The sequence below is a fragment of the Aegilops tauschii genome, chromosome 1 (assembly GCF_002575655.3).
Source record: "Aegilops tauschii subsp. strangulata cultivar AL8/78 chromosome 1, Aet v6.0, whole genome shotgun sequence".
In the NCBI taxonomy this organism is placed as follows: domain Eukaryota; kingdom Viridiplantae; phylum Streptophyta; class Magnoliopsida; order Poales; family Poaceae; genus Aegilops; species Aegilops tauschii.
Genome location: NC_053035.3, coordinates 473793269 through 473808031, shown reverse-complemented (window position 1 = coordinate 473808031; position 14763 = coordinate 473793269). Strand labels below are relative to the sequence as shown.

At 40.9% G+C, this 14763-nt stretch overlaps 1 protein-coding gene across 1 annotated transcript; it reads right to left on the bottom strand.

The window, feature by feature from the left end:
* Positions 1-12946: 12946 nt before the first annotated feature.
* LOC120972836 (uncharacterized) lies at positions 12947-14213 on the bottom strand. Its single transcript, XM_040398376.1, has 2 exons — positions 13867-14213; positions 12947-13367 (listed from the first exon to the last, which is right to left on the bottom strand). Exons 1-2 carry the CDS (start codon positions 14211-14213, stop codon positions 12947-12949), a joined length of 768 nt encoding a protein of 255 aa, XP_040254310.1.
* Between the last annotated feature and the right edge of the window lie 550 nt (positions 14214-14763).

Here is a 14763-nt window from a genome sequence, read left to right as displayed (position 1 = left end):
ATTGGTTCAACATTTATAGGATTACCTGAGATATAGTGTTTGATTCTTTGACCGTTCACCACCTTCGGATTTGTGCCTTCGAAATTGTTGATTTTTATGGCACCGGAACGATAGACCTCCTTGATAACGTAAGGACCTTCCCATTTAGAGAGAAGTTTTCCTGCAAAAAATCTTAGACGAGAGTTGTATAGCAATACATAATCACCTACGTTAAACTCACGCTTTTGTATCCTTTTGTCATGCCATCTTTTAACCTTTTCTTTAAATAACTTGGCATTTTCATAAGCTTGGTTTCTCCATTCATCAAGTGAGCTAATGTCGAACAACCTTTTCTCACCGGCAAGTTTGAAATCATAGTTGAGCTCTTTAATAGCCCAATAAGCCTTATGTTCTAGTTCGAGAGGTAAGTGACATGCTTTTCCATAAACCATTTTATACGGAGACATACCCATAGGATTTTTATATGCAGTTCTATAGGCCCATAATGCATCATCAAGTTTCTTGGACCAATTCTTTCTAGATCTATTAACAGTATTTTGCAAAATTAATTTGAGCTCTCTATTACTCAATTCTACTTGACCACTAGACTGCGGGTGATAAGCAGATGCAATTCTATGGTTAACATCATACTTAGCAAGCATTTTACGAAAAGCACCATGAATAAAATGTGAACCACCATCAGTCATTAAATATCTAGGGACTCCAAACCTCGGAAAAATAACTTCTTTAAGCATTTTAATAGAAGTGTTATGATCAGCACTACTAGTTGGAATAGCTTCTACCCACTTAGTAACGTAATCAACAGCAACTAAAATATGTGTATAACCATTAGAGGCAGGAAAAGGTCCCATATAATCAAAGCCCCAAACATCAAATGGTTCAATAACGAGTGAATAATTCATAGGCATTTCTTGACGTCTACTAATGTTACAAATTCTTTGGCATTCATCACAAGATAAGACAAACTTATGGGCATCCTTGAAGAGAGTAGGCCAATAAAAACCAGATTGCAATACCTTATGTGCAGTTCTATCTCCAGCGTGGTGCCCTCCATAAGCCTCGGAGTGACACTTGCGTAGGATCTGTTCCTGTTCATGATCAGGTACACAACGTCTAATAACACCATCTACTCCTTCTTTATAAAGATGTGGGTCATCCCAAAAGTAATGTCTCAAATCATAGAAGAACTTTTTCTTTTGCTGGTATGTGAAACTAGGTGGTATAAATTTAGCAACAATATAATTAGCATAATCAGCATACCACGGAGTACTGCGAGAGGTATTTATAACATTTAATTGCTCAATAGGTAGTGGGTCATCAAGAACATTTTCTAACCTAGACAAGTTGTCTGCAACGGGGTTCTCAGCTCCCGTTCTATCAACAATATGCAAATCAAATTCTTGTAGCAGGAGAACCCATCTAATAAGTCTAGGTTTAGCATCTTTCTTTTCCATAAGATATTTAATAGCAGCATGATCCGTGTGAATAGTTACTTTAGAATCAACAATATAAGGTATGAACTTATCACAAGCAAATACAACTGCTAAGAATTCTTTTTCAGTAGTAGCATAATTTCTTTGAGCATTGTCTAGAGTTTTACTGGCATATTGAATAACATTTAATTTCTTATCAACTCTTTTCCCTAGAACAGCACCTACAGCATAATCACTAGCATCACACATAATTTCAAAGGGTAAATTCCAATCAGGTGGTTGAACAATAGGTGTAGAGATCAATGCTTTCTTAAGTATTTCAAATGCTTCTACACAATCATCATCAAAGACAAATGGTATATCTTTTTGTAATAAATTAGTCAGAGGCCAAGAAATTTTTGAGAAGTCCTTAATGAACCCTCCTATAAAAACCAGCATGACCCGGGAAACTTCTTATACCTTTGATGTCCTTGGGACATGGCATCTTTTCAATAGCATCAACCTTGGCTTTATCAACTTCAATACCTCTTTCGGAAACCTTATGCCCCAAGACAATACCTTCATTAACCATAAAGTGGCAATTTTCCCAATTCAAAACAAGATTAGTTTCTTCACATCTCTGCAAAACTCGATCAAGGTTGCTCAAGCAATCATCAAAAGAGGATCCATAAATGGAGAAGTCGTCCATGAAAACCTCACAAATCTTTTCACAAAAGTCAGAGAAAATAGCCATCATTCATCTTTGAAAGGTAGCAGGTGCATTACATAAACCAAAAGGCATACGTCTATAAGCAAAAGTACCAAAAGGGCAAGTAAAAGTAGTTTTAGATTGATCATTGGCTGACATAGGTATTTGAGAGAAACCAGAATAACCATCTAGAAAGCAAAAAATGTGTATGTTTGGATAGTCTTTCTAGCATTTGATCGATAAAAGGTAAGGGGTAATGATCTTTCTTAGTAGCCTTATTTAATTTGCGGAAATCAGTTACCATCCTATAACCTGTAATAATTCTTTGCGGAATCAATTCATCTTTATCATTAGGAACGATGGTAATACCTCCCTTCTTAGGAACGCAATGGACAGGACTTACCCACTGACTATCAGCAACGGGATAAATTATACCTGCCTCAAGGAGCTTTAGTATTTCTTTTCTTACCACTCCTTTCATCTTAGGATTCAGCCTTCGTTGATGATCACGAACTGGTTTGGCATCTTCTTCCAAATTTATTTTATGTTGACATAGAGTGGGACTAATGCCCTTAAGATCATCAAGAGTATATCCAATAGCAGCACGGTGCTTCTTCAGAGTTTTCAATAGTCTTTATTCTTCATGCTCTGAAACGTTAGCACTAATAATAACAGGATATATCTTTTTCTCATCGAGATAAGCATATTTAAGAGTATCAGGTAAAGGTTTGAGCTCAAACACGGGATCACCCTTGGGTGGAGGAGGATCCCCTAGGATTTCAACAGGCAAATTGTGTTTCAGGATAGGTTCTTGTTTAAAGAATACTTCATCTATTTCCCTTCTTTCATTCATAAACATATCATTTTCATGGTCTAGCAAATACTGTTCTAAAGGATCACTAGGAGGTACGGCAATAGAAGCAAGTCCAATAATTTCATCCTTACTAGGCAATTCTTCTTCACGGTGTTGTCTACGAAATTTAGAGAAATTAAACTCATGAGACATATCACCCAAGCCTATAGTAACAACATCCTTTTCGCAGTCTATCCTAGCATTGACGGTGCTCAAGAAGGGTCTACCAAATATAATGGGACAAAAGCTATCTTGTGGGGAACCAAGAACAAGAAAATCAGCAGGGTATTTAGTTTTCCCACACAAGACTTCAACATCTCTTACAATTCCCATAGGTGAAATAGTATCTCTATTGGCAAGTTTAATTGTGACATCAATATCTTCTATCTCAGCAGGTGCAATATCATGAATAATTTCTTTGTATAAGTCGTAAGGTATTGCACTAATACTAGCACCCATATCACACAAGCCATGATAACAATGATCTCCTATTTTAACAGAAATAACAGGCATGCCTACCACAGGTCTATGTTTATCTTTAGCACAAGGTTTGGCAATTCTAGCAGTTTCACCGCAGAAATAAATAACATGCCCATCAATATTATCAGCCAAGAGATCTTTAACAATAGCAATATTAGGTTCAACTTTAATTTGCTCAGGAGGTGTATAAGTTCTAATATTGCTTTTACGAACCACAGTTGAAGCTTTAGCATGATCCTTTATCCTAACAGGGAAAGGTGGTTTCTCAACATAAGAAGTAGGAACAATAGGATCATTATAAGTGGTAGTCTTTTCTTCAACTTTAATAGGTGTAGCTACTTTTACTTCTATGGGAGGATCATATTTAAACCACTTCTCCTTGGGGAGATCAACATAAGTAGCAAAAGATTCACAGAATGAAGCTACTATCTCAGAGTCAAGTCCATATTTAGTGCTAAATTTACGGAAAACATCGGTATCCATAAAAGATTTAACACAATCAAACTTAGGTGTCATACCTGACTCCTTACCTTCGTCTAGATCCCAATCTTCAGAGTTGCGTTTATTCTATCCAATAAATCCCGTTTGAATTCAATAGTCTTCATCATAAAAGAGCCAGCACAAGAAGTATCGAGCATGGTGCGATTGTTTTCAGAAAGCCGAGCATAAAAACTTTGAATAATTATTTCTCTTGGGAGCTCATGATTGGGGCATGAATATAACATTGATTTAAGCCTCCCCCAAGCTTGAGCGATGCTTTCTCCTTCGCGAGGCCAAAAATTATATATATAATTACGATCACGATGAACAAGATGCATAGGATAAAATTTCTGATGAAATTCCAATTTCAATCGTTTATAGTTCCATGATCCCGTATCATCACATAGCCTATACCATGTCGATGCATCTCCCTTCAGAGATAAAGGGAAGACCTTCTTCTTAACAACATCACCGGGTATACCTACAAGCTTAAATAATCCACAAACTTCATCCACATATATTAGGTGCTCATCAGGATGCTTTGTCCAATCTCTTACAAAAGGATTAGCTAGCAGGTTTTCTAACATACCCGAAGGAATCTCAAAGTGGACATTTTAATTTTCATTTTCATTTTCATTTTCAGTAGGTTGAGGAGCAACTCTTTGCTCTACTGGTCGGGGTGAAGATGCCCCGAACAAGCCCCTAAGAGGATTACTTTCCATAGTAACAAGTGATAGTAAATTTCAGCACACTATATAAAAATTTCCTTACCAAATTCCACCTACCAAAGGCGCTTCACTCCCCGGAAACGGCGCCCGAAAAGAGTCTTGATGACCCACAAGTGTAGGGGATCTATCGTAGTCCTTTCGATAAGTCAGAGTGTCGAACCCAACGAGGAGCAGAAGGAAATGATAAGCGGTTTTCAGCAAGGTATTCTCTGCAAGTACTGAAATAAGTGGTAATAGATAGTTTTGTGATAGGATAATTTGTAACGAGCAACAAGTAACAAAAGTAAATAAAGTGCAGCAAGGTGGCCCAATCCTTTTTGTAGCAAAGGACAAGCCTGGACAAACTCTTATATAAAGGAAAACGCTCCCGAGGACACATGGGAATTATCGTCAAGCTAGTTTTCATCACGTTCATATGATTCGCGTTCGGTACTTTGATAATTTGATATGTGGGTGGACCGATGCTTGGGTGCTGTTCTTACTTGAACAAGCATCCCACTTATGATTAACCTCTATTGCAAGCATCCGCAACTACAACAAAAGTATTAAGGTAAACCTAACCATAGCATGAAACATATGGATCCAAATCAGCCCCTTACGAAGCAACGCATAAACTAGGGTTTAAGCTTCTGTCACTCTAGCAACCCATCATCTACTTATTACTTCCCAATGCCTTCCTCTAGGCCCAAATAATGGTGAAGTGTTATGTAGTCGACGTTCACATAACCCCACTAGAGGATAGACAACATACATCTCATCAAAATATCGAACGAATACCAAATTCACATGACTACTAATAGCGAGAGTTCTCCCATGTCGTCAGGAACAAACGTAACTACTCACAAAGCATATTCATGTTCATAATCAGAGGGGTATTAATATGCATATAGGATCTGAACATATGATCTTCCACCAAATAAACCAACTAGCATCAACTACAAGGAGTAATCAACACTACTAGCAACCTACTAGTACCAATCCCGGACTTGGAGAAGAGAATTGGATACAAGAGATAAACTAGGGTTTTGAGAGGAGATGGTGCTGGTGAAGATGTTGATTGAGATTGCCCTCTCCCGATGAGGGGAGCGTTGGTGATGACGATGGCGATGATTTCCCCCTCCCGGAGGGAAGTGTCCCCGGCAGAACAGCTTTGCCGGAGCCCTAGATTGGTTCCGCCAAGGTTCCGCCTCGTGGCGGCGGAGTCTCGTCCCGAAAGGTTGCTTATGATTTTTTTCTCGACAAAAGACTTCATATAGCAGAAGATGGCCACCGGAGAGCCAACAGGGGGCCCACGAGGCAAGGGGCGCGCCCTGGGGGGTAGGGCGCGCCGCCCACCCTCGTGGGCAGGTGGTGGCCCCCCTGACGTATTTCTTCCGTTCAGTATTTTTATTATTTCCAAAAATGACTTTCGTGGAGTTTCAGGACTTTTGGAGTTGTGCAGAATAGGTCTCTAATATTTGCTCCTTTTCCAGCCCAGAATTCCAGCTGCCGGCATTCTCCCTCCTTATGTAAACCTTGTAAAATAAGAGAGAATAGGCATAAGTAGTGTGACATAACGTGTAATAACAGCCCATAATGCAATAAATATTGATATAAAAGCATGATGCAAAATGGACGTATCAGTCAACAGTAACGGTCAGCCTCATGGCAGAAAGCTTCGAGACTGGAAAGGCAGTGCGCAGCGAAACCATGGCAGTCATGCTACATATGTTGAAAAAACAATTCAGGGGCACAAAGATAAAGATTATGTCAACATACAACACCGTAAGTAAACCTCAAGTTTCAACAATGAATATCACTCTATCGATCAATCAACCTTTCTGTACAATTGAATTTACAAATCTCTTTTACGCACATGTGACAAAAAAAGCAGGCATCAATACGCATGGCCAACCACAAAGATCCATTGGAGTTCGAAAATAAAGATGAAGCACACGTCAGAGACAAGACAATGCCTAAAAGGCTTAAAAGATTCCTTGATCTGGAAGAAGGAGAGCAACTACAAGATTTCGACATAGTAAGCACATCTCATGTTACAAATAAGAAATACAATCTCGGCACTAAAATTCCGTCTAACGATCAACAAATCATGACTAAATCCAAGAAGGATCCCTTATTTATTTTGCATTTTGCAGTTCTTTCTACCAGTTTGCATAGGCGGGCCTGTTCGAGAAGGAGCTGTGGGCCACTACTTCGTTGTTACAATGAACATGAAAAAAGAGCGCTTTGAACTCCTTGACTCTTTACCATTTGAATATCAAGGCACAATGGATTACTTCAACACAGTAACAAGCAGAGTAAAGAGGATATGGAAGCAAATAAGCAAATTGCTCCAGCTGTCTCCAAGTAGTATTGACCATTTCGAAAAGGTCAAAATGCAGGTGCCACTTCAGGGAGGAATGTAAGCACTACAAACCTTTCTCCTTTTCCTTACTCACTGTAACAATTAAATTATTAATGCAATCCATAAAAAACATAGGACATTAGTACAACTTCACCTAAACTGCCCAACCATCTTTGGACAACGACAATAACCAATCATCCTTCTACCTGCAGACTCGACTGTGCGTTCTATATGTTCATGAATGCAAAGCACTACACCGACGGTGGAGAAACAGTGTACCTAACAGAAGAACAAGTCCCGGAGTTGAGGAAGAAAATTCTCTATCAAATAATCAGCCAATCAGAGATACGGCCGCACTATCATTAATCAACTACACCAAAGGTTTCTCTTTCTGAAAACAACAAAGTAAAATTCTACTTATATAATTTTCAGAGACACACCAATAAGTTTTTATTTTTAATTTTAACAGATATGCTGAACTCTGAGGTCGATATGGAAGACAGTGAAATGCAACGAATACATTGTAACATAATTCAAGAAGAGATTCCTCCAACTCCCGAACACATTGGGACGAGCGCTCAAGATATACAAGTTATTGACATTAAAGACACAAGCAGCGATGAGGAGAAAGAAGATTATCATGTGAGTAGCAAGGATACCACCAAGGCATCTGAAGAAGCACTCACGGAAGAACAAGCCCAGACAGATGCTGGTTTACAGAGGGAACAACACGCGCAGCCAGACACTGATTTACAAAAGGAAGACGAACGGAAAGATCCACCAATAGAACCAGACAGACCACCCCCAGATAAAAAGACACAAGACATAACAGGCTCTCCTTTAGAAGGTGATAACAGGACAAAGAGCGTACCAACTCGCCAACAAGAACTTTCCAAACAGAACAAGAACCCTGTTGACGAAGATCGCAAACCAGGAACACACCCGAGGTGAAACATGCACAAGAAGAAAAAAAGCAGAAAGAGAAGGATTTAATAGAAAAGATACTTGAACAGAGGAAACGCGATGCTGCAGTCTCAGTAGAACCGAGCATCAAAAACAACAGCACACAAAAGGAAACACCAACACCTAGGCAGCCTAACGAGCAGGCGCAGTTAGGTCACGACAAGAAAAGGGCAAGGCATCTTGCAAGAGTACAGACAAGTTCCCCAAAACCCTCAACGATTCAATCATCAGAGATCAGCTCAGCAAACAAAATCTCAATTAAGAGGCCATTCAAACGACCAATCAAGGAACCTAGGAAAGTCAAGGTTGCATCACTTGTTCTAGGAGATTTCATTTACAGAGAAAAGGCCATACAACTCTATAGATATCTGATGAGCCGACAAGGACAGAGAGAATGCACAGGGTAAGCAGATTCTCCTAGTTCCATGGAAACAATTACAGAGAGCTACAGATTCTCTAACATCCAACTAACAATTCACTCACCTACTTCCAAACCCTCCTTGCAGACAAGTGCTATATAAATATAAAAGCTCAAACCGAGAAGACTGCATTTCAGCAAAATCCTTCATGGAACAAGCAGGAAAAGAAGAAACACGGATGGAGGGCTCCATGCTAAACACGTTACTGGAGGAATGGACAGAACAAGAACAATTCAACCCAGACGACACAACTGTACTCCCTCCAGGTTTCGCAAATGTATGCATACCTCACCCACAAAAACACCACCGCCATTACTATGATAGAATATTTAACTAAAACCACACACTCTCTTTCTTGAAGCTGGTGCTCGGTCTCAATTATGATAACGGAGAGCTATCAGAATTCAACGAGGACGATGCACTAAAAGGATTTGAACTCCTCGTGGGAGGTAAAGACATCCTCCATTCGAAGATGGTAAGTTCAGTATTATTACTTAGCACATGACCTATTCTCTTTGAGCTTCAACGATAAAATGAAATTCAATTTTTACATCAACAATGATCTCCTCTCTCAACGTATATAATGATACCTCATCACACAAACAACCACTACACGCTCTATGTATTGAACAAGTACAGAGATAGCATCGACATCCTTGACTCACTGAACTACCTAAACTACGCCGATTTGTCTTGGAGTCAACACCACGTGCATCGAGAAGAACTGGTACGTACTTTTTGTACATTGATTTGCTCTTTTCCTCATGATAGTATGATACTCTTACTTTTCTCAATGCCGCACCCAAACAACAAAACCATAATGCAATAACAGATGAGAAAGATGTCCGTGTTGATGAACAAGCACCACAAACTAAAACACAAGAATGAACAAACTGGGAAAGGATAGTAGAAAGGCCTCACAGGGTCTGCACACCAAAGCAAGAAGGAACATAATGCGGTCACTTCATGGCCCAATTTGCGAAATACTATAATGGGAAAGAACTGGTCAAGGACAGAGAGGATTTTCATGTAAGTTACCAGTACATACACGTCAAATAACTTGATTTCTTTATTACCATAATTAGTTTATTAACAATTGTGAACAACACGTAACTATAAATCATACATTTTCAAATGCCTGCAGCCCAGCAAGGTCGATGTCGAATGGAAACCGGAGTACGTATACACACTCATATTCGGTAAAACCAACCAAATAAAGGACCATCAACCTCCTCGAAAACTCAAAGATTACAAACCATAGACTACAAACCTTTTTTCACCCATGAAAGGTAATATAACTATTTTCATTTTTACCATCATTCAACATTACTAGAGCTTCAAATATTTCTTTTAGAAACAACAGCCATAATTTTTTATCTGCTTTGACAGAGCGAGACGAAAAAAACCAGCATCAATCAGAGAGCAGCAAGAAATACCCGCAACACCGGCATTCGTTTCTACACGGTGATAAGGCAAACGAGCTCTACAACATAGTCATGAGTGACACATGGCAGGATGAATTCAAAAGGTAACTTGGTTCCTTTTACACCTCAAATTAGTTAAAGTTAGGCAGCAATCACACAAATAAGAAAGGAAACTGGAAAGAACCTTAAATTCCTGTTTATCAGCTTACTTAGTTAATGACTATCTCAACAAAAATTTCTTCTACTGCCCTGTATGTAAGCAGAAAAGTAGTATTCTCGAGAGATCAACCATAGAGCAAAAGCACAACTCTTACTGGATCAAAGCTAAAGGAAATATTTGGGCCTCCAACAAGAAAAAACGTCAAGGAATGGAAAAGAAGGTGCTCGATGAGTTAGCTGAAGCATGGGAAAGCAGCAACCAAACTATACACAAAAGACATAGACTATTATTAGGCCCAAGCTTTGCAGAGGAAAATTTCAAAAAAAATCACAGTGATCATATAAACTCATCTTTTTCCAACTATTGTTTAATCTCTTGGTACCGATCTATTTTTTCTAACTCATTTTTATCGTTTTTTATTTGTTGCCTGCAGCATATTCTGGGTTTAAAGGATAAAAGAAAATCTATGAAGAACTTCAGAGATGATTTCACACGAGAAAAGGATGCCTTGGTTCCTTTGTTCCTTAAGAAATGTCAATCAGAGAAGCTCAAAACAGCAAAAATGGTAATAGCGTTTTCCATACAACAAAATAAAAATAAGCATTTCAAATAGAATACTATATTCTAAACTCTCCTCTAACAATAAAACTTTTGTACCACAGGTATTCATGCCATTTGAAAAGGAAGACCGATACACACTATTCGTGCTCGACAGATATAGAAGGAAGCTTCAAATCATCAAACCTGAAGAAACCTCTCTTGAAGAATTGAAGAGGCAAGAATACCTGAAAAATCAACGTGATCGACACGTGCATGATGGCAAACTAATTAAGCAGATTGCTAACATGGAAATCAACGAAGCCATCAAAGAAAAGGAGCATAACAAATACCACAACCATAAAGAAAAACTGGTAAGAATTGTAAACAATGCCATCTTTCAGTTTTACAAATTACACTACATGTCTCTCTAAAACAAAAACAAAATGCAATTCCCAGGTTCCCAGGTTTAAACAAGTATACGAAATATTACTGGGTGAAAAATTCGAAAAGGAAAATACTAGATGGGATGTTCAATTTTTACAGGGCGTTCCAAAGGTGAACAAAGGTGAAACCTCGTTTGTTGTTCTAAGGTTCGCGCATCTCTTTGATGGCAACCACTTCGTCGAAGAGATAGATAATTTCGACGTAAGTTTTCGCTTAAAACTCGCAATAAATCTGCTAGATATCATACAACTGCATGACCTGATACTGATGTGTTTCTTCTCCTTTTTTTCACTGAACTTTTTATAGGATGGCACGGAACAATGGAAAGCACAACAACAGTGCAGGCTACTATTTAGCGATCAGAATACAATCGAACCCAGCGAAATGGGCGATGAGATTAGAAAGATCTACGACGACATCACAGAACAAAAAGTTGTTGATAAGCGAACGAGCCTAGCTCCATCGAAACATCATAAGACGGTTTAACCGCACATCATACTGTAAAATGAAGCAACAGACTCTTTTTATTCATGTAGTTCCTTGATTCTTCAGTAACCAAGCATTCGAACACAAGCCGGTGCCCCTAGACACTTCACAACTATCGATCCAGCCGGTTGATGACCATGCCCCATAAAGCCCCAAGTCCGTCCCTAGACATACGTGCGTCACGTCGACACGCCGTGACTCTACATACTACTCACGCGTGACCGCCGGTGACTTTGATGTTTCACAAACATTCCCCCTCTCTGCAACCGTGTGCTGCCGAATGCCACCAACCTACAGCATGAATCTGGCGTGAGTACAAACGTGACTCTCTAAATAAGTATTCAAACAAATGTGGTGCCACCCACTCGTGCCGTTAGAGACCACACACCTGGGCATCCACAATGGTGCCTTCCTACCTCAGTATTAGCAAGCAAGCCTCTCCTACCACACCACCATGCATCCAGAGGGTTAAGGGCCAGTGATGCCTCTCAAAGCCCCACACCACTCCATGCCCGTGATGCCAGACACGCGTGACTCTATAGAGGCTTCACAACCGTAACTCCCTAACTGCGTACTCGGAAGCATGCCTCTGGTATCACCCTTTTGAACATCCACAGGATTGGTAGCTGTTCGCAACAACAAAAACCCCACTTCCGTGCCTCTTGGGTCTTCACCTCCGTGCCTTCCGTAACTGCATCCACGTGCCTAACGTGTCACGCCCCGCGACTCTTACATGGTCGCGGTACCACGCCCATGTCTCTTCACAAACATCACAACAGTGCATCTCTAACCGAGCATTCCAACACATGCCTCTGAGACCACACTATTGTGCACCCACAACGTTGATACCCGTGCATCGAGAAGTCGCAATCCCGTGCCTTGCGTACCTAGATCCAGGTGCCTCTCTCACATGACACTTGCCATGACTCTTACATGCCCCATGGTGTCGCACAACCTTGACTCTGCACACTTCCAAACCGTGACCCTGTAACTATGTATTCGGAGCTCAACTCTGCTACTCCGTCCACGTGCCTCTGGATGCTTGTGATGCCTTCATTTCTGTAGAGACTTCCATTCCGTGCCTCCGGCCCCTGTAGTAACACACGCCGGTGGCTCTAGAGACTGCAAACATGTGCCTCTCTAACTGCGTATTCCGACCCATGCCACTCCTGCCACTCCTCAAGAAGTCGTGCTTGTGTGCACAACTAAATTGTACTAAGCGTAAAAAGATTGCTTTGTATTTTGTTGTTTTTAGAGTAAAAAGCAACATTACTACATCAAAATCACATGATTGCTGAATAAACATAGTACTTAGCAAGCTAAATAACTTGCTCAATCACATAAACAAACTACAACTTGACATAAGGAAACTTGTTTAACCTGATACAGATGACATTAGAAACTGCTTCGTTCTAACAGAAGTAAACTACGAACCTGATACAATAGAAGGGACAAGCATAAACACAAGCAACTCCACGACCAGTTTTCTATGTTTTCGTCATCGCTAGTATCCGTAGTAAGGATCGTCGTAATTCTTCTCTGCCTCTTTTGCACTCTCCAGACCTTCTCTGATGTTTTCAATTCTCTTCCATGACTCGTAGGTGGCGTACGCATCTATCGCTGCATACTCAATGAGGTAATTTGGCAGTGGGCTGGTCCCCCACAGTTTATGGTCTTCAACCCTATTAATCTTGTCCTTCATCTGTTTGTAGAATGGGTGGATCACGCTCCCTGCAACATCAGCCAAAGAGTGGTACCTCTTTCTTCCCTTGAACGGAACTCTCCATTTGCGCTGGATGTCGATGTACTTGTCGGGGTTGATCTCCAAACCAGAACTTCGCAGCATCTCTTTGTCACCTCCAATACTGAAGCCGACAAAGGTGTAGAACCTGTCCTCCTCCAGGAACGGGCGCAGGCTCTTGGGCCTGCAGGGGGGATGACACATTTAAGGTGGATCCATCAAGTATCGATCAAGTACATGCTTATATAGTACGTATAATTCATGGACGAAAAAATTTCAGAAACTGCTATGCAGAGTTCAGAAATAAAATACCAGCACAGCATGTTATTTTAATTTTTGGTATTTACACTTGAATCAATTACCTATCTACTTCTTAGCCACGTTAACACATCAATTCAAGAAACTGAACTACACTAGAACATGAAATATAGAAACTACACTAGAACATAAAGTACACTAGAACATCAAGTTCAGAAAATAATCGCGTACATCAAATCCATAAATTAATCTAGTGCATCAAATACATAAACTGATCTGGTCAGTCAAGTTCAAAATCTATTCTGCTGCATCTACTTCAGAAACTTCACTGATACATCAAGTCAATAAACCAATTTAATCAAATTTCAGGGTGAAAAGCTAATTAAACAGAAGCATGGAGAGGTTGAAACTGTAGGATGGTTCACCACTTTGTTGCCGCGGTGATGTGATATACCAGACAGAGTTCCTCCACGCATAACTGTAGAACCGCTGCCCTCTGCGGAGGTTCGTCCTCCCTGGTATACTCGACATCAACGCCAATGTACTGAGGGTACAAGCCGCAGACCCTCTTCAGGATCCTGCTGATCATCTTGTCGGCTTCCTCAGGATTGCTGGTGCATACGACATCCAGCTTATCCTTGCCGTGGATGTTAACCTCCTTGAGGTGCACTTTGTAGTCGTGCTTCTGACCGGGGACCTGAACGTCGTCGACCTCGGTGCTCTGGTCGGACGTCTCACCACGGGGACGCTTGGCAGATGGTTCCTCCGCCATTACGCTCCTCCAGTGATGGCTGCCTTGACACAGAGATTGTGAGGAGATGCTAGTTGAGATGGGACGGGAATAGTGTTTTCGGAATTGAGCGGCTATGGAAGCGCAGTTGCCCTTTTGTGCCAAGGTCTGGGTCGTGGAGGAGGCGGTTGGACGCGGCCTCATCGTGGTAGTGAGGGCGGAAGACATGCGCTCGTCGTTGCTGTGCGTCGAGGCAACCGCCGAGTGGCAGTGCTCGCGGTTGCCGGGAAAAAGCAACCGTCAAATCGTCCGATTAAGCACGTAACAAATGTTATTGCTCGCACCTTTCCCGACGCACGCCGCTACTACCACACGACCAATGCTGCACAAACTTCACACATGTGGGCCCACAACCGATACTCTCTGAGTACTATTCGCACCGATGCCTCTACTACCAAACTTCCCGACGCATCACTCTCACGTGCCCGTGGTGACACACGCTCGTAACTCTAAAGACTTCACACCCGTGACTCTCTGAGTAAGTCTTCAGATGCATGCCCCTGCCACCACACATTTGTGCATCCACAGAGTT

Coding starts and splice junctions, on each gene's coding strand:
- LOC120972836 (XM_040398376.1), bottom strand. CDS start 14,213: ATGGCGGAGGAACCATCTGCCAAGCGTCCCCGTGGTGAGACGTCCGAC. Junction 13,368..13,866: donor ATCACCGCGGCAACAAAGTG/GTGAACCATCCT, acceptor TCCCCCCTGCAG/GCCCAAGAGCCTGCGCCCGT.